A 25021-nucleotide genomic window follows, 5' to 3' on the forward strand; every position below is an offset into this window, starting at 1 on the left:
TATCCCAAATCTATGATTTATCTATACCATATCTATCATATATCATATAAAAACTTGATGTTTTCCATTTTGGGAAAAAGAAACAAAACTAGGTCTCCCATCGCTCAAGAAATAATTGCTTTGAGAACTTATTTTGTATGTTATTACAACTGGTTTGTTGTCATTCATTTCTTACATTTATCACACATATATTCTAACATGAATATTGTAGATAATACTGATTAACAATAACTAAACATTTTTATACATATTTGTATATTTCTTAGATACAATCTGAGATTCATCACGACTACATTTTTGCATCAAAAAATCGATAAAAAAAAGTAAAAATGTAAAAGCTCTAAAACTTGAGTTTCATGTTGTTCTGGAGTCGAATTCATCATTAAATACTAAAATTTGAGTTTAATCTTTTTCCCACTGTTGTTCTTGAGTCAAATTCATCATTAAATACTTGTTCTACAACTCCACTCCAATCAACTTTTCCCTTATTCTAAAAAAATATGTTTTACTATTAAACAAAAAAAAATACGTTTTCTACCTACAATTTTCTTTGATGTTATCCGCCCTATTTCTTTTGAGTTTTCTCCGTTCAAATCTTGGAACATTATGTTCCCGAGCCAACCTTTCATACTCTTCCCAGCGCACTTGTTTGGACTAGAACTTGTACTTTCTGACCTTTCTTCTTCTTCCTTCCTTTCCCCAGAGTTCCCGGAATTATGAGATTTGAAATCAAATCCTGTAATTCAGAGGACATTAGTTCCAAAACTAACACTAACACAAAGTGTTAGAAATGGTAACACATAGAAAGACTGGGTTTTTGGGATCCCGGCCCATATCCAGAGTAAAAGTTGATAATAAAAACTATAAGCAACACTTATTAAACATGACGAAGACAACAATTCCCCATTTTAAACTGGATTTTAAATCAAAACTAATAGGAGTTCTTTTTACATTAAATCTATTGACCGTTTTCAAGACTATGTCAGGTTTTCCATTTTCGAACATAACATGAATTTAAAACATTGTCGCGTTTTCGAGACAAAACCCACTTTCCCGTTTTTGAGTATAATCCGCAATTCCAACCAACACTCACTTTCATAACTTACAAAATAAATCACTGAAAACAAAAAATTAAATTTCTAAATTATTACTAGAATTTAAGTTTCCGAATTTTATCAGTTAAATTAGAAAATATCAATGACTTATTTTCAAGCATTTTAAACAAACAGTTTCGCGCATTTCTAGTTAAATCTATATTGTAAGAACAAATGATTTTTTTTTTGGTTTCTCAATGCTTTAATGATTTTTGATTTATAAAAGAACAGTTTGTTCTTATTTTCTAATTTGTTTATATTTTACCTTATCAAAAAAATCTTGTTTTGATGTTACGAAAGTACGTAAATACTTAAAATTTGACATTGATAAGAATACAGGTAATTGTCTTAAAACCAGGATATGTTCCGAAAACGCGACATTAGCTGAAATCCGGTAATTGTTTCAAAATAGGAATATGTTCGAAAATGAAATCAAGAATCATCAAAAACTAATTCTCACACTTTATTATTAGTTTAAAATTGACATTTATTGTTTCAATATATAGTTTTAGCCATTTTTTCTAAACATATGGTGTAATTTTGTTCTACTCGTCTTGGATTTAAAGAAATATACTCTTGAAAGAGAAAACTTTCCAGATTTGGCCCATTTTTTTACCCTCAGTGTTAGAACTTGGCCGAGTGTTAGTTTTGAAACTAATATTCCCTGTAATTGATATTATTCGATCAATTCCTTCAATAATATCCCTGGGGAGTTCCACATCATCATCTTGTATCTGCAGGGTTGCTAATGATGATCTACTGGGTGCTCTATAATTAGTGTTCCAACCATTTTGATGGTCCCAGGAGTTTGGCCCATTTGTCCAACCTGTATAGTTGACATCAGATGATGATGATGATGATTTTGTCGGAGAAGATGAGTTTGAAGAGTTTAAATATGAATTTGATGGCGCTGGAAATGATTGGAATCCTATCGTTGATTGATCATACAACTGCTGTTCTGATACATAACTAAGCAAAATTTATGATAATTAAAATCATATTATTTATATAAAACAACATACATTATAATTCTAAAAGGACTAAATTAAAAACCAAAATTTTTTGAATTTGGAAACCCAATAAATAAAACTACCATTTAACAATGAATTAAGTTTTAAAATGCCAATTTGGTTTGTTCCACTAAAAGTTGAGCAAATCAAGAATAATGTTTGTAAAGAATGAACCTCTTGAACAGGAAGTTTAAAATAAATTTTGATTCTCTTATAATTTTCATATAAAATGGCAGACAATAAATGTATGAATATGAAGAGTACCTATTTGTTTGCCACATTCTTCTTAAAGAGTTTCCTAAAAAAGTTAGAGTTGTTATAAAATGAGAACTTTTATTTATTTAATCCCCCCCCCCCCTGCAACCGAATTTTTAGTCAGGTGTATAACTAAACATAGAACTGCTAGGCATGATATTATGATTCCAATATGATATAATATAAAGTAAAATCATTATTTTCTAAAAATAAAAAGGCAACATCTCCTTCCTCATATTCAAGGTTATAATGCAAGGAAAGTTAATTGCGTACGTTTTGAAACCAGTTCTCTCTGGACGGAATTTGTAAACAAGATGCATCAGTGTTTGTTTAGTTTCCGAGGAGGGTAAAAACATTTGATTTTGATAATTTTGTTTCCAATGACCAGAATATTTCATTGATTTTTTATGTGAAAGATGGATCCATGTCGGGCTTTCACATCCGACAGTACACTGTGGTACAAAAGATGTGTACACATCTGAGATAACTTTTCTTGCCTTATAACCTTGGTTGGACCACACCGTTAAAATTTCTTCTGGCAATTATAACCTTGCTCATATTAAAGTAAATTTATTTTAAGATTGATATCTTTTTTTGTTCTAAGATGTCACAAAGCATTACCAGTTATGTGCAATGTCCTATTAAATCGATCTTAGCCTTTGGTCTAGAGGAGTGTGGTCCAAAATGCACTAATTTCTGTTAAAGCAAATGAACTTCCAAAGCACTGTACTATAATATTTGCATCAAAAATATTGAAATTATTTCAGAATAATACAACTCTAGTTTTTTTACTTTTACTGAGTCTAAAACTAAAGAACGAAAAGTTTTGACTTAAATTTTAAGTTCATGGTTAAATGCCACTTCTGACTTAATTTAAACATGAACTTTAACCGTGAGGTTAAATATTTAACCCTGTGGTTAAATATTTAACTCGCCGAAATTGAGGAGTTAAGATTTAAACACAGGGTTAAAATCTTGAAATCTCGCAATCCCTGTTTGTCTATAATCATCATTCAGCGGTAAGCAGCATTCAACTAATTACGATATATTTAAAAGTAAAACCTTGATTTAATAAATTTTACGTTTTAGATTAATTAATGTTTGCATGTAAACCCAAAATACGGTTGTAACTGGAAATATGTTTTGTTCTCCGTCACGTAAATAACTTAAAATTTAAAAAACAGCTAATTACCGAATACCGATACTTACGTAATAATTCTTTAAATCCTTTTCTCTGATTGGTTCAGATTTTTCCCGGGAAATTCAAATTTAAAATTGAGAAAGTTTAATATTAGACTCTGGTGAAAAATTGTAAATTTATTTAATCTATATAATAAAACAAGACATTCGTATATATATATTGCCTACAGCCGGTCAAACGGCTGGACCGATTGGGTTAAATTTTTTTGTGAACACTCAGCGGTGGCCGGGGGTTGTTTTAGGCTAAAAAAAAGAAATTCAAATAATTTTTTCCATTTTTCTTTAAAAGTTTTTAGGAAATAATCCTTTGGATAATAAATAAACATTGTATGTAAGATCAAAAACTTACAATGAAAAGTGTATTGTTACTACTGGTACTACTATACTTATAATGAAAAGTGTATTGATACTACTGGTACTACTATACTTACAATGAAAAGTGTATTGTTACTACTGGTACTACTATTCTTACAATGAAAAGTGTATTGTTAATACTGGTACTACTATACTTACAATGAAAAGTGTATAGTTACTACTGGTACTACTATACATACAATGAAAAGTGTAAAGTTACTACTGGTACTACTATACTTATAATGAAAAGTGTATTGATACTACTGGTACTACAATACTTACAATGAAAAGTGTATTGATACTACTGGTACTTCTATACTTACAATGAAAAGTGTATAGTTACTACTGGTACATCTATACTTATAATGAAAAGTGTATTGATACTACTGGTACTACAATACTTACAATGAAAAGTGTATTGTTACTACTGGTACTTCTATAGCTAGTAAGATGTAGTAAAGAACTGAGAGTTGTAAAAACAATTGTTCTTACTTCTTACTTTTTTTTTGCCAGGAAACATGTGTTGCTGATGCTAAAACATGAATGAAATTCTTAACGTAAAAAAGACAAATCACAGTTTTTTTAACCCTTCAAAGGTCAAGGACATCCCCGCTTTAAAAACTTCAAAAATTAACTAATTACGCAACAAAAATTCTAATTTTCAAATAACTCTATTAAAAGGTTAAGCCATGTCACTGTGTCACATAGTGACTGTATTTACAACTTTCATCACTAAGTTTATTTTGATTTTTCATGTATTATGATATGGAACTTCCTTGTGAAAAGATATTAATATTATAGTCTTTCATTAACTATCTTATAGACTTTAGATTTAGGGATAGTAAGGGAAGGTCTTTTTGACGCTCAACATTTTTATTCCATTTATCTCTGTGTCCCAGATAATGTAGGGTTATTCAACTTTTCAAATGTTTCAATATTCAGAATGACCTGTTCGCAATAACTTATTCTTTTTCTAGGTTTAGAACTCTCGAACAGATGTTATTTCATATCATTCATTAATTCCATTTCAAATAGAAAAGCTTAAAAATATGAAATGAATGAATGACCTAGTTCTAGGATATGGTTCTACCGCCAAACTTCAGCTACATTTAAAAATGAGGCTCCAGATTTTCAAAGGAATTATTTTTCGCCCAGAAATTCTGATTTTAAAATCTTTTTATCTATGCAACCTGATGTTGATATTTCAAACTATGAATTTAGTTAGATCAAATAGTCTAGGTTTATACACCATTTAAGGTTGCAAAATATAGGAACTAGCAAATTTGAGTTTTGGGCAAAACTCTATTTTTAATTTTTAATTTTTTTTAACACGGCAGAATTCAGAACTTTTGTGAAGTGCATTTCTGGTACAAGATTATTCTCATTCTGGTGCAAAAGGCAGTACTGAGCTGAGAACTTTAGAATGGTGGATATCAGGATTAATGCTTAATCCTCTTTTTTTTGCTAATCTCGAGACTAACATAATCTCGAGATTAAGTTAGTCTTGAGATTAAATATTTAGATCAACAAATTGGATTCTAAGAATGCCAGATTGGTTCGTTTTCTTGACTGAAAGGGCCCTCACTTAATTTCTCACTAATTTATTTATTAATACATTAAATAAAATTGGTTATAAAAGAATCTCGAACCTGTTATCAAATAATTTTCTTCCCCCATCAATTTACAAAATGGCCGACAACAAATTCTTTATTTGTTAGAAATTGCGGATTTCTCTCATGGGAAAGAATTTATTTTCAAGGCTGTCATTGGTCAATACAATTTACGAACTATATTCCTGCACTCTCATTGGAGTAAATAATGTACGGATATCCAAAGAGAAAGAAAAAGAGTGGATTAAGGACTAAGATTAAACGTTTCCACAGTGGATATTCGGATTAAGTAGTCGGGATTAAAGGTTATCCATTCTAAAATTCCCAGCTCAGATTAATTTGATTCCTCTTCGGCATCCCTCGGTGATGTTGGTCATGTCCTGCAGAAATAGTTAAAATGAAGGAATAAAACCTCTAGATACTGAAGTTTAAAAGAAACTTACTTTGGACATCAGGCTTTCAGATTAAACGATACTGGTATTTAACAAAAAAATTACGACCTTTGAATATCTTCAGAGATGTCACTAATGTCATGGCAGATGGCAAAAGGGTTTGTAAACGTGACTCCAAGTGACCCATAATTGGTCTTGCCTGTTTCACAATGATGTCCTTAAAATCTTTGTTAGATTAAGTATGAATTATATATTTCAATATAAATGAAAAAACAAACAATCAAAAATCATTCAATTTTTTCTAGTTATCACTGCATTTACTTTTTGAAGTATTCGTCCCTTGACAAATACATAGATTGATTCGTCCCTTGACAAATACATAGATTGATTCGTCACTTGACAAATACATAGATTGATTCTTCCCTTGACAAATACATAGATTGATTCGTCCCCTGACAAATACATAGATTGATTCGTCCCTTGACAAATACATAGATTGATTCGTCCCTTGACAAATACATAGATTGATTCGTCCCTTGACAAATACATAGATTGATTCGTCCCTTGACAAATGCATAGATTGATTCGTCCCTTGACAAATACATAAATTGATTCGTCCCTTGACAAATACATAGATTGATTCGTCCCTTGACAAATACATAGATTGATTCGTCCCTTGACAAATACATAGATTGATTCGTCCCTTGAAAAATACATAGATTGATTCAAAGTTGAATTCAAGGTATTTTTATAAAAGTGTGTAGTCACTCAAACCAAAAAAGCATTATATTTGAAAATCATCTTGTAGAGTGCTTCTGGCAAAAACATCTCTTTAGATGTTTACCTCCAGAAAATCATCTTAAAGTAAATTTTTCTTTAAATCTTACTATTCAAATTAATAACTTTACACAACCGTTAACAACCATACAAAACAACACTTAACAAGCACTCACAACACCTAACAACCATACACAACAACACTCAACAAGCATTCACAAAACAATTAACAACCATACAAAACAACACTTAAAAATCATACACAACACTTAACAATCAAGCATAACACTTAACAATTATACGCAACACTTAACAATCATACACAACACTTGACAATCATACAAAACACTTAAAAATCATACACAACACCTAACAATCATGCACAACTCTTACCAAGCATACACAACACTTTAACAACCATACACAACACTTAACAACCATACACAACACTTAACAACCATACACAACACTTAACAACCATACACAACACTTAACAACCAAGACAATAATTAGCAACAATACACAATACTTGGAAACCATCCACAATACTTAACAACCACAGACAAGACTTAAAATTACATTACATATAAGTATACATATGTATTTATCTATTAGTCTATTTTCACTTCATGAGCTCTTATTTTTAAACAATGTTTTTTAATTGAAAACGTGTGTTGGGGAGGGGTAATCTAAAAACGTGTGTGTGGGGGGGGAGATTGAAAATGTGTGTTGGGGGGGAGGGGTAATCTAAAAAACATTCATATTTTTTCTGACCATGATTTAGATTGAATAGGAAGAGAGGCTGGGTAAACTTTTTGCATAAGATATTCCATTTTGATCGAAAATCTTTTCTAAACTTTGACAGATGATATTTTCCTGGATTTTATAAAACATATTAAAAATAAAAATATGCTTTAAATTTACATAATATTGAAACTTACATCTTACCCTAAAGACCTCAAAAAAGTGAGTTGGGCGTTAAATTTTTTTTTTATATCAATCGTGTTTTTTTTTGCGCTGAGGACACTCCACACAAATCTACGAACTATGAAAAGAAGTCCTATTTAACTAAAAATTCATATTTTCGGAAAAAATATGAAAACAAAAAAAAACCAATATTCTAGGCATCATTTGTGCTACATTTTATTTGTCCTTCTATTTTTTTCCTACACTTAACATTTTTCCTACACTTTATATGTCCTAGACTTTATTTGTCCTAGACTTTATTTTTACTGCGTATAGTTGTCATATAGGTCATTTGTCCTCTACATCTTGTTTCCTAGCACGCCATTTGTCCTGCACTTCAATTGTCCTATACTTCATTTGTCCTGCACTTCAATTGCCCTAAGCTTCATTTGTCCTGGACATTGTTGTCCTGAACTTCATTTGTCCTGCACTATAATTGCCCTAAACTTCATTTGTCCTATTATTTGTCCTATTTAATATTATTATAAAACATTATCTATCCAACAAATGTTATACAAATAGCATTTGTCCTGCCCAAAATTTGTTCTCTGCTACAATTGTCCTTGTAACCTATGCCTGATTCAAACTTAAATATCTTTCAAAGGACAAAGAGTTGTTGACAATTTTAGTCCTTTTGATTTCAATAATAATTGTTAAAATTTGATCGAACTTATTTTGTTAATTCTTGCACTTTTTGTCGTCATACAGAGTTACTCATAAATGATGAGACTTTAAATGATTTCTTTAGATCTTACTATTCAATGATTTAACTTAGGTTTAAATTATTTATTAAATGAAAGAAACCAGTTTACTTCTGTAGAGAGCAATAAAATTTAGAAAATGGATTAAAGACCTTCTATAAAGTCGTCTCTGAAGTCTCATCCTTTACGGGTAACCCTGTATAGTATATGCAAAACACACTTCTGAAGAGCGCTGTTTACTTTAAATTTTGGTGACCACGTTCATATAATTGTTCTAAAGTATGAATTATTTAGATGAATATGTTTTACATACTTCTTGGGCCTTTGACAATCTAACAGTTCCAGTTTTTATAAAAAACATAAATTAAAATGTCTACAATTATATAAAGTTTTATTCTACATTATTTAAATAATCTTTAATTCATGAATGATTGATGAATATGAAAGAGGATACTCTAAAAAAGACAAAAATTTTTGCTTAGAAAGATACCAACTGTTGTAATAATATATAGGGGGCACTGGGTGCACAGCCCCCCCCCCCTCACTAAAAATATTCCCAGCTGGGTCTTTAATTCAGGGTTCATTGAGCCTTACATTTACTGGAAAATTTGTGTCTCATTTCCAATGTTTGTATGAGACACCCTGATATTATGTATGCACAATTTGCATGTCCTACACGTACATTGTATATTAGATCTAGAGAACATGGGTTGGTTTAATGGATAAAACATTCATTTATTTAGATTATTCTGTAACATTGACTAATCTTCAGGCATAATCTTCATTCATTTGTTACTTAGTGTCATAGATTAACAACAATACAGATAGAACACTGTCGTCTTTTCAAGGTTTAGGGGTTTTTAGTTGACAATAACCCTGAGGCGTGCCGAAGTAAATTACAAGACAAAAAGAAAACTTTCCTAACTCCTTTGGTCTACTGACTCAGGGTTATTATGAATGAAAAACCCTTATATATTGAAAAGACCAAATCTAGTCTTCTATCTGTATTGTTATTAATCTATGCTCAGTATATTCTATTCTACATTATCCTTGTTACACTTTACAAACAAATATAGAAAATATCCGTTAAAAGGAGTGTTCGCAAAAATTAAACAAATAAAAGAGGGTTGGACCGAATTCTATTTAAAATCGGATTCGATCACTTCTAATTTTATTTCTGTTGCGTCTATCCTCTTTAAGGGAAAAATGGTTAAGCGTTAGACCATGTAAATTCACTTAGTTGAATACTAAACCACTCAAACCTTCATTTTAAATTAAAACTGATACTCTAAATATTATTGTATTTTGATTTAGAAAAAATATGGTGATTTTAATGGAGTTTATTTATATCATGATCTTATTTATTTTAAATGTAATTTAAATTTAAATTTCTCTGCGAGACGCCCCCTTTCTAGAAAAAGCCATAGAGAATAGGTAAAGGGTTAAAATGCATAGTCATAGTCCAGCTCATTAAAAGAAAATTAGATCGATAACTTTTATAGTTTGGTTGCCAGGGAGGGTTGAAAAAATGCCAAAAAAAGGTTAAAAAATACAATATAAAAATAATTGCACATTTTTTGCAGGTGTAACATTATAACTTTAATTTTTTTGTTATAGCAATAAAATATATTTTATCTCATCTTACCCATCGGTCAAACATGCCTTTCACATTCACAAACTTTACAAAGTTTTAAATTGCTATAAAGCAATATATCAAAAATTATTTGGCACAAAATTGAACCAAAGTAAGTTTTTTCTTCAAATTTAAATTTTTTTTTCAAATGTTTTCAAAATCCAACGGGTATTGCCGGGCATTTCAGCCACTTAATTTCATTCTGATGAAATAAACTGTTAAAGTCCCTATATACTGTTCTTTATATACTGTAATTTTCAATTTATGGCCACAAAATTATTAGCAGGCCCTCTGGGTTGCGAAAAGTTGCGAGACAGTTGTATAATAAATCATTTTTGGAAATTACACACCGGATACTCAAATACAGGTTTTACTCTCATTTCTAATTGATCTATGCCACGCAAAACTAACAAGAACTAAGCATGTCCGACAAAAAAATAGTAAATGATATATATATATATAATAGTATGATGAAGCTCTAAAAGCTGCAGGATATTCAGAGAAACTACAGTACATATATCCTGACAAGCTGAATAACAACCTATCCAATAACACCCGAAGATCTAGGAAACGAAAAATAATCTGGTTTAACCCACCATATAATGAGTGTGTATCAAGCAACCTAGCAAAGAACTTCCTGAAACTTATAGATAAACATTTTGGTAAAACTTCTCCACTGAAAAAATACTTCAACAGGAATACTGTGAAAGTTTCCTACAGCTGCATGCCTAACATGATCAGCATAATAGCAAGTCACAATAGAAAAATTCTAAATACTCAACACTCAACCCAGATCAAAGGATGTAATTACATATATTATCTAACTATTTATTATAAGAATATTTTGTAATGCTTCATCCCTGAATATTGCTAACATGCAACATGCAGTATCCTTCATTCCTTTTTTTAAATATTCCAAGGAGAGATAATTTATACAACTGATCTAATAGCTAATACCCTCTACATACACATTTTTTATTTGTAAAGTAAGTAAAGAAATTAGGAATAAAAAAGCCTAATTTTACTTTCTTTAAATTCAAGCCTGCACATTCTTTCAATTTACAGTTTAAATGGAAAAAGTAAGATATATTAATTCTAGTGGGGTATAATCAATTGAATAAATGAATACTTGAAATCTATGCGTTGACCACAATTTCAAAGCATTTTGGTTTGCGCTGTGTATAGTAATTGGATGGTTTTTGATGCATTTAGCCAGAAAGTTCGATTGAAAAGTAAAAACCACAGGTGGGGCTGCAGATTGCAAGGCTTGAAGTCCGTCTCGCACATGCAGGGCTTCGAGCCCATATTGCAAGGCTTTGAGATCATCCTGCGGACAGGAGACTATTTCGCGGAGCTGACGTCAGTCCTGCACTCCCTCCCTCATACCACACAGGTTTTTGATTTCATATTTATTTTCAATTCGTTATTAATAAAGTTACTGCATACTTGCAGTTACTCGTAGGAAAAGAAGCAATTATGATATTGTAGCGACGCAAAATAACAAAGATATAAACGGACTGCATTTATATTTTTGTATAAATTACAACAATGTAATTGTGTAAATATATTTGTTTTGGTTTACAGAGTTTCCGGGAAAAAGAGGATATTCCAGGGTCTCCACAGGGGTCCCCCCAGCATCGAGGTGATGAAGATGATGAAACACCCGATGGTTATCCCGGACTTCTCTTCGCGGGTTCCTATGCACTGGGAGAGGAGAAAGTTGTTGAGGTGAGAACCGAACCTTCTTCTTCATTATTGGGGCTCTCTGGAGAGGTGCTGGAGAGGCAGGAGCCAACGGAGCCGAAGCTAACGGAGCTGGAGACGACGGAGGTCTTCCACGTCGGGGAGGCTGCTGAGGAGTAACTGGGTGATCAGAGAGTACAGGTTTAAGCCGATCCTCATAAAACAATAAAAAATAAATATCAAATAAGTTTAAAGACAGTAGTGTAAAGCTAACAGAAAAATTTATACAAAACAAAGTTTTCAGAGGAAAAGTCTAAAAGTTGAAAGATAATTAGTTCATGAAGTGAATAACTTACTTCTAGTTAATTTAAAGGATATTTAGTAAAGTTTAAACGACACATTTAACATTGGAGCAGTTGGTTAGAACAGGAAGAATAAATTCTGCTAATTTCTATCTTAACTTTTTTATTAAAGCACAGAAGAAAGATTATAATAGAAGGAAAATAATGCTTTCCCTTTGCCCTTGGTATGCATCTGTTCAGTTCCTTTAAGCCTTGAAAAATATCGTTCAAATTGTACAATTAATGTTAATATTTACAAATTATGCTTTATATTTCTGTCACAATTTTTTTTTAAAGTTGTTAACTTAAGAAAAGTTTTTATTGAAAAAACACTAGATTGGTTTGTATACTGGATAAATGGTAATATATATGGGGGAAAACTTAATAAATGGGAATAGATTGGGGAGTACCTGGTCAAATAGGAAAATATGGGGGAGTACCTGGGTAAATATGAATAGATGGGGGAGTACCTGGGTAAATAGGAATAGATATGGAGTACCTGGGTAAATAAGATTAGATGGGGGAGTACCTGAGTAAATGGATATGGAGTGTTAAAAAGGAGTACCTTGATAAGACTAGACTTGCATCTACTTCGAACCGATGACATAATTTAATACATTTTGAATAAAAACCTGAAATAATTTCCGACTTTTGGATTTCTGAAAGATTTTAGTTTTAAATTAACTTATAAAAAGTATTGTCAATTTTGTTTTAAAAAATAGAGAAGGGTTTGCAAATTATTTTTAATGTTTTGGCATCAGGCTTCACAAAAAAATGATGTAAAAAATAGCATTTTATTATATTAATCCAAAAGTATTATAGATGGTGTGAAACCAATTTTTCCATAAAACATATTAAAATCAAACCATATTGCAAAGAATAAATTATGCAAAACCCAAACCATTTAATCCCCCTTCCCCCTTAAACTCCAGGTAAACTTCATATAAGATGAATATTTCAAATAAATCTACAATCATACATATTTCACAAGTCGCTCCCACCCCCCTTGCCCTGATTTAAGATGAAGACATTGTAAATAGATCAACATTTTACAATTAACCCCCCTCCCTTANCCCCCCTCCCCTTCCATCTGAATTTAAGATAAAAATATTGTAAATAGATCAACATTTCACAAGGAAAATTCCCTGGATCATGAATATTTGTTTCAGTGACAAGATCTGACACAAAATGAGAAATATGAATATTGAAACCAGCATCAAATATTTAAATTTGTTTTGCTTATAACAAACAGCCATGGAGTTTTTTCAGGGGAATATTCTTAGAGTGACTTCTCAAATGACAGTTTCCCAAGTTGTAACTTCCAAAATGTTCAATTTCCCAAGCGGCAACTTCCCAAAAGTTTGGTTAGACCTTCTGATGCGACGCAGGCTGCAAGGTGGGCCAGGACTGCGTCTAGGTTGGGATAAGGGCCGACCTTTGTAACTAAAACATCAGGGGTGGGGCAAGCGCTGCTACTAGAACAAACTTGGAAAGTTGCTGCTTGGGAAATTGCACATTTAGGAAAGGAAGTTGCCATTTGGGAAAATACCCTTGGGAAGTAGTCGCTTGGGAAAATGCCTTCGGGAAAGTACTAAACTTTACAGCCATAGCCTATCTCTGAAAATGTGAGTGGTCTGCATGTATGTCAATACAGTTGAGTGGTCTGCATGTACAGGGTGTCCCTCGAAACATGACAGTATGCAAGAGGCCTTGAATGTCGTCTTGATTTTTGATATAATTTGCTGCGTTTATTTGTCAACCTAATTTTAGAAGTAAATTTCTAGAGATAATAATCACAAAATTCTCCTTGTCCTGTTATTTCCAAAATGTGGTCTGCATTTTTTGTGCTTTCAATATTGCCCGAGATATGAACAATTTCGTTTAAATTTCGACAATTTTGCTTTTATTTAACAAAATTGAAATCTGAACCAAAACAAAGACGACTTTCAAGTCGTCTTGCTATTGTCATGTTTCGTGGGACACCCTGTACGTTAATACAGTTGAGTGGTCTGCATGTACGTCAATACAGTTGCGTGGTCTGCATGTACGTCAATGCAGTTGAGTGGTCTGCATGTAGGTCAATACAGTTATGGCGACTTTAATTTCTTGTTATCCATACATTTATGTAAGCATATGAACATAAGGTTTTTAGAACGTTTATTTATATTTCCGTTTCAGTGTACAGGTTTTATAACTTGAATATTCTTCATAAAAATTGTTAAAAAGATCTGAGTTATTTGAAATATATATTTAATATATATTATGTTCTGGGACATAAAGGGACTGTAAACGTTCTTACAAGTGACCCTCCATGTATTGAATAGCAGGTTCGAATCACAATGGTGTCCTTAAAACCTTTTTAAAATAAAGAAAAAAAATAGATATCAATGTTTTATCAATTTGAAACAGGGGTCCATATAATTCCATCAGATCAATCCCAAATATTGATTGATTGATATTAGGGACAGAAATAAACCATGCTGTTATTGTAAACAGTTGGAAATACAATGTCACACTGTTAAAATTCCATACTGCAGAATGCTTACTGCATTCAAAGATAATATATATATAGATTTGCAGGCAGGTATAAATTTTGAGGTCTTGCGAAAAGGTGCAAACAGCACCATCTCTGTCGTACGCATGACATTTTATCCTCTGGATTGTTGCTAATTTATCACTTTGTTTATGCATGATAACACTAAATGCGTACTATAGTATCAACAATGTATACTGCATATTGTACTTAATGAAACAAATTAAACAATGAAAATAAAACTGAGGTAGGAATTTGACTAGACAAAGTTTAAATGTGCAAGTTGTACTTAATGCATAGAGAATAGAATATAAAGAGAGGAATTAAAAGAATCTCGCGGTATGAATTTTTTCAGTTCCTTTCAGCCTGAAAGGGAGTTCAAAGTGTACAAATCATGTAAATGTTCACAAATTATATGCAGTAGAGTACATTAATGCAGTATGTTCCCTAGACTATCCATTTCAATTTCGAATTTTTAAACTGTTAAATAAACTTTATAATGAATTAGGTGAATAAAAACATCATTTGATTTATAGTTATAACGGAAAATCATCGTTTGTAAAGTAGAAGGCATAGAGTCTATGTGAAATGATCATTGGTCAATTATGAAACCAGCCTTTTTCATAATTTGGGTTTCTTTTAACATGAATTTTAGATTTTCTATAAAATGATATTCCAGGGCCCAACAGGTTATATGGCATAAATATGTGAAGTACACCTGCAGTATGGAAACAGTACAACAAAATGGCCGTTTTACACAATTTTCGAGTAAAATCCTCTCTATATATTCTGTTCTCTATGACTGAATGGCATACGTAAATTAACGCAATTTAGATAAAAATTATGACTAAAAAGTACATCGAATCTAGGACAAAGTCCTAATAGCGGACAGGATCCGGTCGAACAATACATCCCATTCAACACTTCTATGGTCGGTTGCTCCTGGCTCTTCATGGCTCACAACTGGCTCATCACCCCCTTAACCCCAAAAACTCAAAAAACTCCATTACTTTCCTAAAATGATCATCAATATTTCTGTTTGTCTACTATATTTTTACTAAGTACAACTGATCATAACATAAACAAAACGCGTACTGTATGTTTGTGTTACCTTGAAATTTAATTTTATTGGTCAAACAGGTCCAGATAGCAACACTTAAACTATACAGGATGCAATACGCGTACTGTATGTTTATATAACACAAATGCGTATTTCCTACAGATGGCAGCAAGGGGAGAAAGGAATATAGAAAGCAATCAATTTGCTATAGATGTCTCTCCTTGCACCTTCTCTCAGAGGTTCAAAAATTAGTTGTCTGCTACAGGCTATTTAGGAAGGAGGTTTCTACCTGCCTGCATATCTATATATATATTATCTTTGACTGCATTGTGGAATTGGAAGTGTTTATTTTTCTGTATATCATAATTTATCTCTTGGTTATATTAAATACTAATTTTTACATCTTTTAACACCCCAAATGCAGTACACATTTCTGAAGTGTAGTACACGTACACAAAAACTTGTCAAAGTTCACAATAAAATATAAAGTGTACTTTCATGCCCCTAAATATACTTTCATGCCCCTAAATGTACTTTCAACCCCGATTTCATTTGGGATCAGAAACGGAATTATATATGGACCTCTGATTTGAAATATAATTATTTTTAATTAACACCATAAAGGCTGGGGGGTCTGAATCAATGTATAGGATAGACACATCTTAAATAAATGAAAAAAACGTTCTGTTAACTTTGTGCTATGTATGGTACAGTTATAAACTTAAAAAGGAAACAAATAATAAAATAAGAAAAGTTTGAGACTTCCGAAAACGAACTCGTTTTTGCGGACACTCAAATTTATTGCAAGCCCGAATAAAGAAAAATTGTTTAAAAATTTAAAAGCAGCAAAATATTTCCCNCCCAATGACCCTTCAAGATCTAGAGTACAAAAAACAAAATTCCAAAAAAAGCCAAGAAATCTCAAAATGCAACTTAAATTCGCTTTACAAGGTTTTTCATGAGACCTGTAAATAATATCAAGAGATTAAAGTTTAAAAGTTAAGACTGTAGTTATAAAGATTTATTGTCACTGTTTACCCCAACTCCCCAAACTGCTTTAACGTTTAATGTGTCGTTTAAACTTTGCAAAATAAACTTAAACAGAAGTAAGTTACTGCAGATATACAGTTCTTTTTATTTTAGATTTTTTTTAGTATTTACTTTCTTGTTAGAATAAAAAACTATTCGTGAAAAATTATAGGGGTGTAGACTTACGGCGAAAAATTTATCAATTGTGATCGCTACTGATCTTACTTATCTTATCTGTTGCGTCTATAAGGATCGAGAAAGTTGTTTGAAAAACGATCGTTTTAAAAACGACAATTTAAAAAAAAAACGGACTTTAAAAAACGATTGTTTTTAAAAACTATAGTTTCGTTTTCGATTTTTCGTCGTCGTTTTCATAACGAAACGATCGTTTTTCAACAGAATGAAAACGTTAACATCCCTACAGTTGCACTACTTAAAAACAGGTCTGGTGAGCCAGTTTTTAAGTAAAACCTACACCCATGGGAAACATGTAAATATCCATCAACTTCATTTCGTTAACAGTATTTTCCGTTTTTTTTTGTTTTAAAGTCACCGTTAGTTAACGATCTCAATTTTATTATCATCCATTAACGTCTCCACTCTCCCGCCATTAACGGTACTTTGCCCATCCCTAGTTCAACTTAAAATGTAAACCTTCGATATTTTAAACTAAAAATATTTTAAATAAAAAATTCAAATATTTAAGGTTTATTTCGATATCGGCTTGCAAAGATATAGGAATTAGAAAGTTAGGGAATGTACAAACTTAATTCATTCATTTCTTTCTATAGTATATTTTTCACTATGAAAATCTATTTGAAGGGGTGTGTCTAATTCATGCTACAGAAAAAATGAAGGAAAATAACTGAATTCCAGACTTCTTAAGATATAACAACAATATACGACAAGACACTTTTTAAATGGAGGGTCTCTTGTACTTACTTCTGCAGTCTCTTGTACTTACTTCTACGGTATCTTGAACTTACTTCTAGGGTCTCTTGTACTTACTTCGACGGTCTCTTTTACTTACTTCTACGGTATCTTGAACTTACTTCTACGGTATCTTGAACTTACTTCTACGGCCTCTTGTACTTACTTCTACAGTCTCTTGTAATTACTTCTACGGACTCTTGTACTTACTTCTACTGTCTCTTGTACTTACTTCTATGGTCTCTTGTACTAACTTCTATGGTCTCTTGTAATTACTTCTGCAGTCTCTTGTACTTACTTCTACGGTCTCTTGTACTTACTTCTACGGTCTCTTGTAATTACTTATACGATCTCTTGTATCCACTTCTACGGTCTCTTTTACTTATTTGTAGGTCTCTTGTAGTTACTTCTACAGTCTCTTGTAATTACTTCTACTGTATCTTGTAATTACTGCTAAGGTCTCTTGTAATCCCTTTTACGGTCACAAGTTAATAAGCATTGTTCTAATAACGAATTAATTAACTTATAAATATAATGATTGTATTAAATTTTATTTTAATTATAGTGCATTTTAAATCTTCAAAAGAAAAAATTAAGTATCATGATCTATCAAAAAACCTGACATAGCTAAATAAAAATCTTTTAGAACCTGAAAACAGGAAATTGAACCAGTTTTTACTGAAGATGAATTTAATTCAATTCATTGGTTCGGAGTAAATGCACTTTAGTGCAGTCTTGGAGTATCAAAGCACTAACTCATATATTCTCATTTCTAAGGTACTTCCCCATCTATTCCCATTTAATAAGGTACTACCCCATCCATTCCCATTTAATCCAGGTACTCCACCATCAATTCCCATTAACCCGTACTCCCACAAATATTCCTATTTACCCAGGTACTCCCCCATCTTTTCCCATTTACCCAGCCAAAACTCTCCTATCTAACCCCATTTATTTAAGTACTCCCCCATCTCTTTCCATTTACCAAGGTATATCCCCCATCTACTCCCATTTACCCAGTTCTTCCCCATTTATTCCCATGTGCCCAGGTAGCCCAGGTTCTTGTTTTCCCAGGTCCTCCACCATCTATACCCATTTAACCAGTACCCCCCCCCCCCATTTATTCCCATTTATCCATTTACTCCCCCATATAATCCCATTTACCCATTTACTCCTCCATATAATCCCATTTACCGTTTACTCCTCCATATAATCCCATTTACCATTTACTCCCCAATATAATCCCATTTACTCATTTACTCCCTCATATATTCCCACCTACCCAGGTTTTCTCTACTTTAAAGTTCTAAAAATTATGACTGTTATCATACAAAGTTAAGATAGAAATTAGTAGAATTTATTCTTCCTGTTCTAACCAACGGCTCCAATGTTTAATGTGTCGTTTAAACTTTACTAAATATCCTTTAAATTAACTAGAAGTAAGTTATTCACTTCATAAACTAATTGTCTTTCAAATTTTGGACTTTTTTCAGGAAAAATAACTTTTTTTTTGTATTTTCAAAGCTTTCTTTGCCGATATATTTGTTACTTTAAAATTGTGAAATAAATCATAACAAAAATATGTAATTTTTCTATTTTTTATTTTAAATATTTATATTTAACAAAACGTTTCCGCGTTCCAAAATTGTTGAAATTGCAATCTCCTTTTGTTGGAAGTGTACGGAGTGTACGTGAATGAAATGAAACATTTAATTTTGTTGAATAATGAACAACTAGCTGCATTAATCTATCTAAGTGCTTCTTGTATATTTTCAAGCATGCCTGTCTTCTTATAGTTAAAGGCATAAAAAAAACATATACGAGTATGATAACGATTATCCTACACTCAATTGGTTACTTCCAGTTACAAAAAGTTTAAATTAAGGGACCAAAATTAATAAAATACAAATTAAAGAGTTTAAAATTTGGCAATATTTTAATCCTATTAAATAATTTCAAGTGACCTTTAAGGGTCACTTTGCCTAATCAAGTATGAATTATATTCTTAAATTTGTTAATCAAATTTCTGAAATCTCACATGAAATAATGCAAGAAAGTAACCAATGCCTGAAGAATCCACTTTTAGGAAATATGCATGTCCATAACTAAAATTGTAGAGAAAATTGTGAGATTTGAACTCTTCTTAACTGTCATTGGTCAATTATGTAAAAGTGACCAATAGGAAGACATTCCAAAACAAGATTTTTCCAGAATTGAATTCTAAGAAACACACACCGTAAAAGCGGATGTAGTAAAAGTGGCAAACTTAAATTAGCAAACTTTGATAAGATTATTCTTCAAGTTATTCTACTTGTTTTAAATCTAAATCTTTGCAACCTGACAACATTGCAGATCGGGTTATTTCCATCACTCGGGCCTAACCCTCATGCGCTGTTGATATATATTTGCAACCTGGCATTATTATACTACGGCTATCTCTATCATAAAGAGTAAGCCTTATACAATTATATGCTCGTGCAATTATTAACACCCAAAGTAATAAATCCATTCAATACAATGTTAACACATTTATTTACATAATTATAAACGTATACATCATATTACTTAAAGATAAACTGTTGACATAATTGTTAGTCAGAATCCCTTTATTATCAAGGTTTCCTAACTTAACGTTTAAGTGCCTTCTCAGTTAATTTACTAAGTCGGGCATGCATGACTGATATGGCCTTCAGTCCGTCAATCAGTTTAATATCTTTATTATTACAGGTTCGCTGGTCAACCCGCTCCTGTAATATCTGGAGCAGATCCCAAACCTGGTTAAACAGCCTGCTACTGATCTCATCTATACTTGGATCAGGGTGCAGTCTGTATTCTTGCTCCCAAGTCTTTCATGTGTCCCAAACATCAACTTGTGGGACATCAGCAGACTGGAGGGAGCTCATGTTCTCCAGGATGGAAGACAGGATATCCATAATCTCCTTTATGAGTTCCTTGGCCTCTGCATCACGCTTCTCCAACTTCTCCAGGATATCATCCACGTTCTCATCCTCATCATTATCCTCTACTGCATCCTCAGCTACGTTCTCATCCTCCGAGACTGGGACTGTGACAATGGAGGAGTCTCCACTGATAAGAGGAATGATATTAGCTGGAACAACTTCATCTCCATCCGGCTCCACTTCCTCAATATATGCGGGGTTCCGCACAATAACAGGAACCCTGTTCCTCTTCTCCTACTGTAATCTCATCTGGAAAGATTCCCTCTGTATGCTGTCTGTGCGCTGTATATAGCACAGGTCCCGGAGCGGTAATGTACAGGCGACTTGTGTCTACTGCTACGGCTCGGGATGTACTGACCTCTGGCATCCCGTTGAATTCAAGGGACTGTTCACTCATTTTAAGAACAATCCGAAATACAACACGGAATAGGGCAATTTTGCGCGAAATGACTTTTGCGAATGATTGCGCAATTGTTGTTTTTTCGCACAAAACAAAGAAAGAAAAATTTTGTGTTTTGTTCCGCAAAACTTGCGCAAAAAAATTGCGAATGGAAACCCTGGGCATTGCGTTATTGTAAACGTTGATTTTCTATTTAAAAAGCTAATTCACAACGGTACTCTTTAAAACGTCTGGCAGAAATATATCCTTGTTTTCTAGTTTAACCATATAAAGGGGTGGGGAGTCTGAATCTATGTATAGCCTGGGGGTGGGGCGTTCGGCGCCCCCCTAGAAAAAGGCCTTAGAGAATAGCCTAATTTTTGATGGCCAGCTCAAAGAAAAAAATTATACCGATTACTTTAATAGTTTGGGTGCTAGGGAGGGTGGAAAAAATGCCTAAAAAAGGGTCAAAAAGATAAAAAAAATATTTTTTTGTTTTGAACAAATATCAAAGTGTGACACATGTTTCTACATTCATTTTTCAAGGGCTTTTCAAAAAAATAGTTTTTAGATCTGTAGCTTTAATCACAAAAAAGTTAGATTTTGTTTCACAGACCGGACTTTTTTCCGCCCTGTACCCTACCCTTGGAATTAAAAAAAAAAAATTTAGCAAAAAATCCTTTAGATTACTGTTCATTAAAAGTCCCAAAATTTCACGGTGATAGTGTCAAAAACCTACAGCGGGGAGCACCAAAAGCCCCCTCCCCTTAGCCTGTTATTAAGGACAGATATTGACAGTATTATCACTGGTATCTAAATAAAGGATTATAGGGTATCGTTAAAAATATACTATTTAAGAAGATTTTATAAAAAATTTAAGGAAATAAAGTATAGTGGTCGTATCAATACAATGAAGACGACTTTTGTATTTAAGTTTTGATTTCTCACAAACTCTTTTCAAATTACAAGTTTACAAGTAAACAAATAGAAGCTGTTGAATGAAAATTTTTCTTTGTTTCCATAATATTTGTGCTAAGTAGAATTCAAACATTTAAATCGAAAGTAGTCTTCATTTGTACGACCATGACTGTATAATATGGTTTCTTTTATGTCTTTTGAGTAACATCTTAAAGTGATCAAGTGCCATCGATTTAGAAAAATTTAAATAAAAAATGGATTTAAAGTAACTGTAAGTGATATTTCTAATCGCTCTCCATGCAAAAATCACAATGCACAATTAGCAACAGTGCCCTTAAATGCTTTTTCTGATTAAGAATAAACTAGGTATTCATACATTTAAAACTATTTACTTTCATAAACAGTGACTAAAGCATTTCTAGTGCAGGAAAGCATAAATGATTTATCAGGCTATATCTTCCATTTATCACAGTCCCTTCAAAGTGAAGTAACTTTCAGTTGAAACAATTCTAGATTTAGGATTGTTTTGTGTAGAAACAAATCTTGAGTAAATCATCTTCAAATTGCAAAAAGATTAAATAAAGTGTTTGAGGATAATGTTTCAATTTACAGGATATCTTTATTGTTGTCTTCTACAAGATAAAACATTGGAATTTTTTTAAAAACAAATTGTCAGGAGAAGGATCATTTATATCTCAGGTTTTATGAAATTGTTGACCCAAAACTTGTGTCAGATTATATTATGGAGTTTTACAATCCTCAAGTTTGTGATTGAGTTTTGATCAGAATGCACATTGCAGAATAATAATGCAAAGTATTTTCAGTAATTTGCATTCTATTGCATAAATATCAAATATTAACTTCATTGAAAACAATTATTTGACACTGATTATTTAAAGGAATTGAGTCTTTGTCTCAAAGTTTGATTTACTTATCCCTAAATTTATTTAATCCAATGTCGTAGACCGTACTTAATTAAAACTAAGAATTATATTATATCAATTAGTCTAAGATTGAAATATCAAGTTTGTGGCAATGACTCAATTCCTAGAATAGAATAATTTAATATAGATATAGAATATATAGAATAGAATGTAATAGCAAAAAATGTTGAATAAACAAAATTCGGTTTTAAAATTATTATTAGCAAAACTTCCCAACTCTTGACTAAAAAGAAAATGGTAACTAAAAACTGAAAAAAATGTCTGAAATGTCTTTAAATATAGAAATGTTGCAAACCTTAATTTGTGTATATTTGCAGATTCCATATTTTATTCCTAAAATGCAAAAATATATTTTATTTAAGATTATTCAATCTTCAAATCTAGCACTTTTTATCATAATATTTCCCTCACATCATATACAAGGAGAAAATTGAATACTTAGATCCTACAGGGTGTCCAAATTAAAAATAGGGCCAAGTGGTTTCACAACTATGGTTTCCAGCAAGAAGGGGAAATTGTATTGCGAAAATTTCGCATTTTTCTTGAAAAAACTAATTTCAGCCAAAATTTTGCTTTTCTCATTTTGTTCGCTTGCGAAAAATGCAAAAATTTGCGATAAAAAATTGGGAAAACTTTTTGCGAAGTTTTCATCAAACATTTTCCTAAGTAAAGGAACAGAAATTATTAAGTATTATAAAGGACGTGAGTCAGACTGTAATGAAAACGCATAAAATACTTCCAGTATATTTATTTCTTATAACTTATTACTAGAGGGTTCAGAACTAGAGTAAATATCGATATCACACGTGGGATTTGTTTAACGCGGCCAGGCATCGTCTTCCACAGTGTAATAAAATAAAACTTCTATTGCTGATATCTCAGAGTTGTTTTTTTTCAGCAATTGATTGTTGCACCTAGAACACGTGTGATTACGATTTTTTTTCGCGAAACATCGCATAGTTTTCGGATTTTTTCGCCTATTTCATAATCGCTAAAAAATGCATATTTAAATTTTTTTACACTCATAAAGATGGAATATTTATGGCAGAGAACAATTAGATAAATAAAAAACTTTAAAATTTAAAATTAAAAACCTATTTTCAATACCAAAATGGCACACAAACAATTTGCTTCAACATTCAGATAGGATCTAGTATGACTGACAAATAGAATAGCCAAGGTGTATATTGGTGAACTTCATACAATATATACTGTTTATAAACATGAACCAGTTCTTGATTTGTACACTGTTAGAAATGCCATTTTGTAAATTTTCAATATCATCATATTTCAAGCCAATAAAACCAGTATATAGAAGACATTCATTGATATATCGTTTAAAATTTGATGTTTTCTGGTCAGAATGATTTTACTTGAATTAGTCTAAATACTAATTGATATAAGTACAATTAGAATCACATCAATTTTTTTCCCCCGGAAAATAGATTAAGCAGAATTAAACTTGCATCAATAAAGACGATTTGTTAATTCAAACAGAATTCTGATTGATATCAACAAAGCGCGTGCGTAAAATTCCCAGTTTTCGGATTTTCCAGTTTAATCAAAACCTGGCGCGAAGATGGACATTTTACCGGTTATTTTAAAAACGAAATCAAAGTTATAGTCTAAAAAATAACTAGTAAACATTTGAATGTGAATGCATATAATTTGTAGATATTAAAAGGTCGGAAATTTCAAGAATTGTTTATGTCTGGAGTGGCAAATTCAACCTTTAAATTATAAATATCTTAAAAGAAGGTCTTTTAGTCGAGCCCGAGATCTCGACATCCATTAATTAATTAATTAATTTTATCCTATAATACTTCATTACTGGGAAAGAATTTTTGAACCCCTGCCTCCTCCTTTCATTTTTAACCATGCATGCTGCTCACGTAACACATGGACATAATTGGTCATGTGCCCCCCTAGCCTATCTTAGCCGCGGCGCTTGGCCCATAGCCTAGGTCCTAGTCCCAGCGCTCGGCCCCCTAGCCTGTTCTAGTTGCAGCGCTCGGCCCTGAAATTGACTTTACCTAACCTAACCCTCAAAAAATATAAATAAACAGCTGTCGTTGGTCCGATATTGCAGTATAGGTCAGAAGATCAGTAAGGGGATATATTGCATATAGACGAGCATTTCTTTACCTTAGACCATGGTGCACACTGCACCCCCACCCCACCCCACAACTATGGTCTACTTCTACTAGGTTATTTGACCGATTTAATCCAGTACCCCCCCCCCCCCCCCCCCC

The 25021-nt window shown here is 32.1% G+C and overlaps 1 protein-coding gene across 1 annotated transcript; it reads right to left on the reverse strand.

Annotated features, from left to right (window-relative positions):
- Positions 1 to 267: 267 nt before the first annotated feature.
- Positions 268 to 23104, reverse strand: LOC111715047 (uncharacterized). Its single transcript, XM_023490284.1, has 5 exons — positions 23065 to 23104; positions 2369 to 2402; positions 1759 to 2063; positions 543 to 736; positions 268 to 490 (listed from the first exon to the last, which is right to left on the reverse strand). Exons 2-5 carry the CDS (start codon positions 2383 to 2385, stop codon positions 383 to 385), a joined length of 624 nt encoding a protein of 207 aa, XP_023346052.1. The 5' UTR covers positions 2386 to 2402; positions 23065 to 23104; the 3' UTR covers positions 268 to 382.
- Between the last annotated feature and the right edge of the window lie 1917 nt (positions 23105 to 25021).

This window comes from Eurytemora carolleeae, unplaced genomic scaffold (assembly GCF_000591075.1).
Source record: "Eurytemora carolleeae unplaced genomic scaffold, Eaff_2.0 scaffold1688, whole genome shotgun sequence".
Taxonomy (NCBI): Eukaryota; Metazoa; Arthropoda; class Copepoda; order Calanoida; family Temoridae; genus Eurytemora; species Eurytemora carolleeae.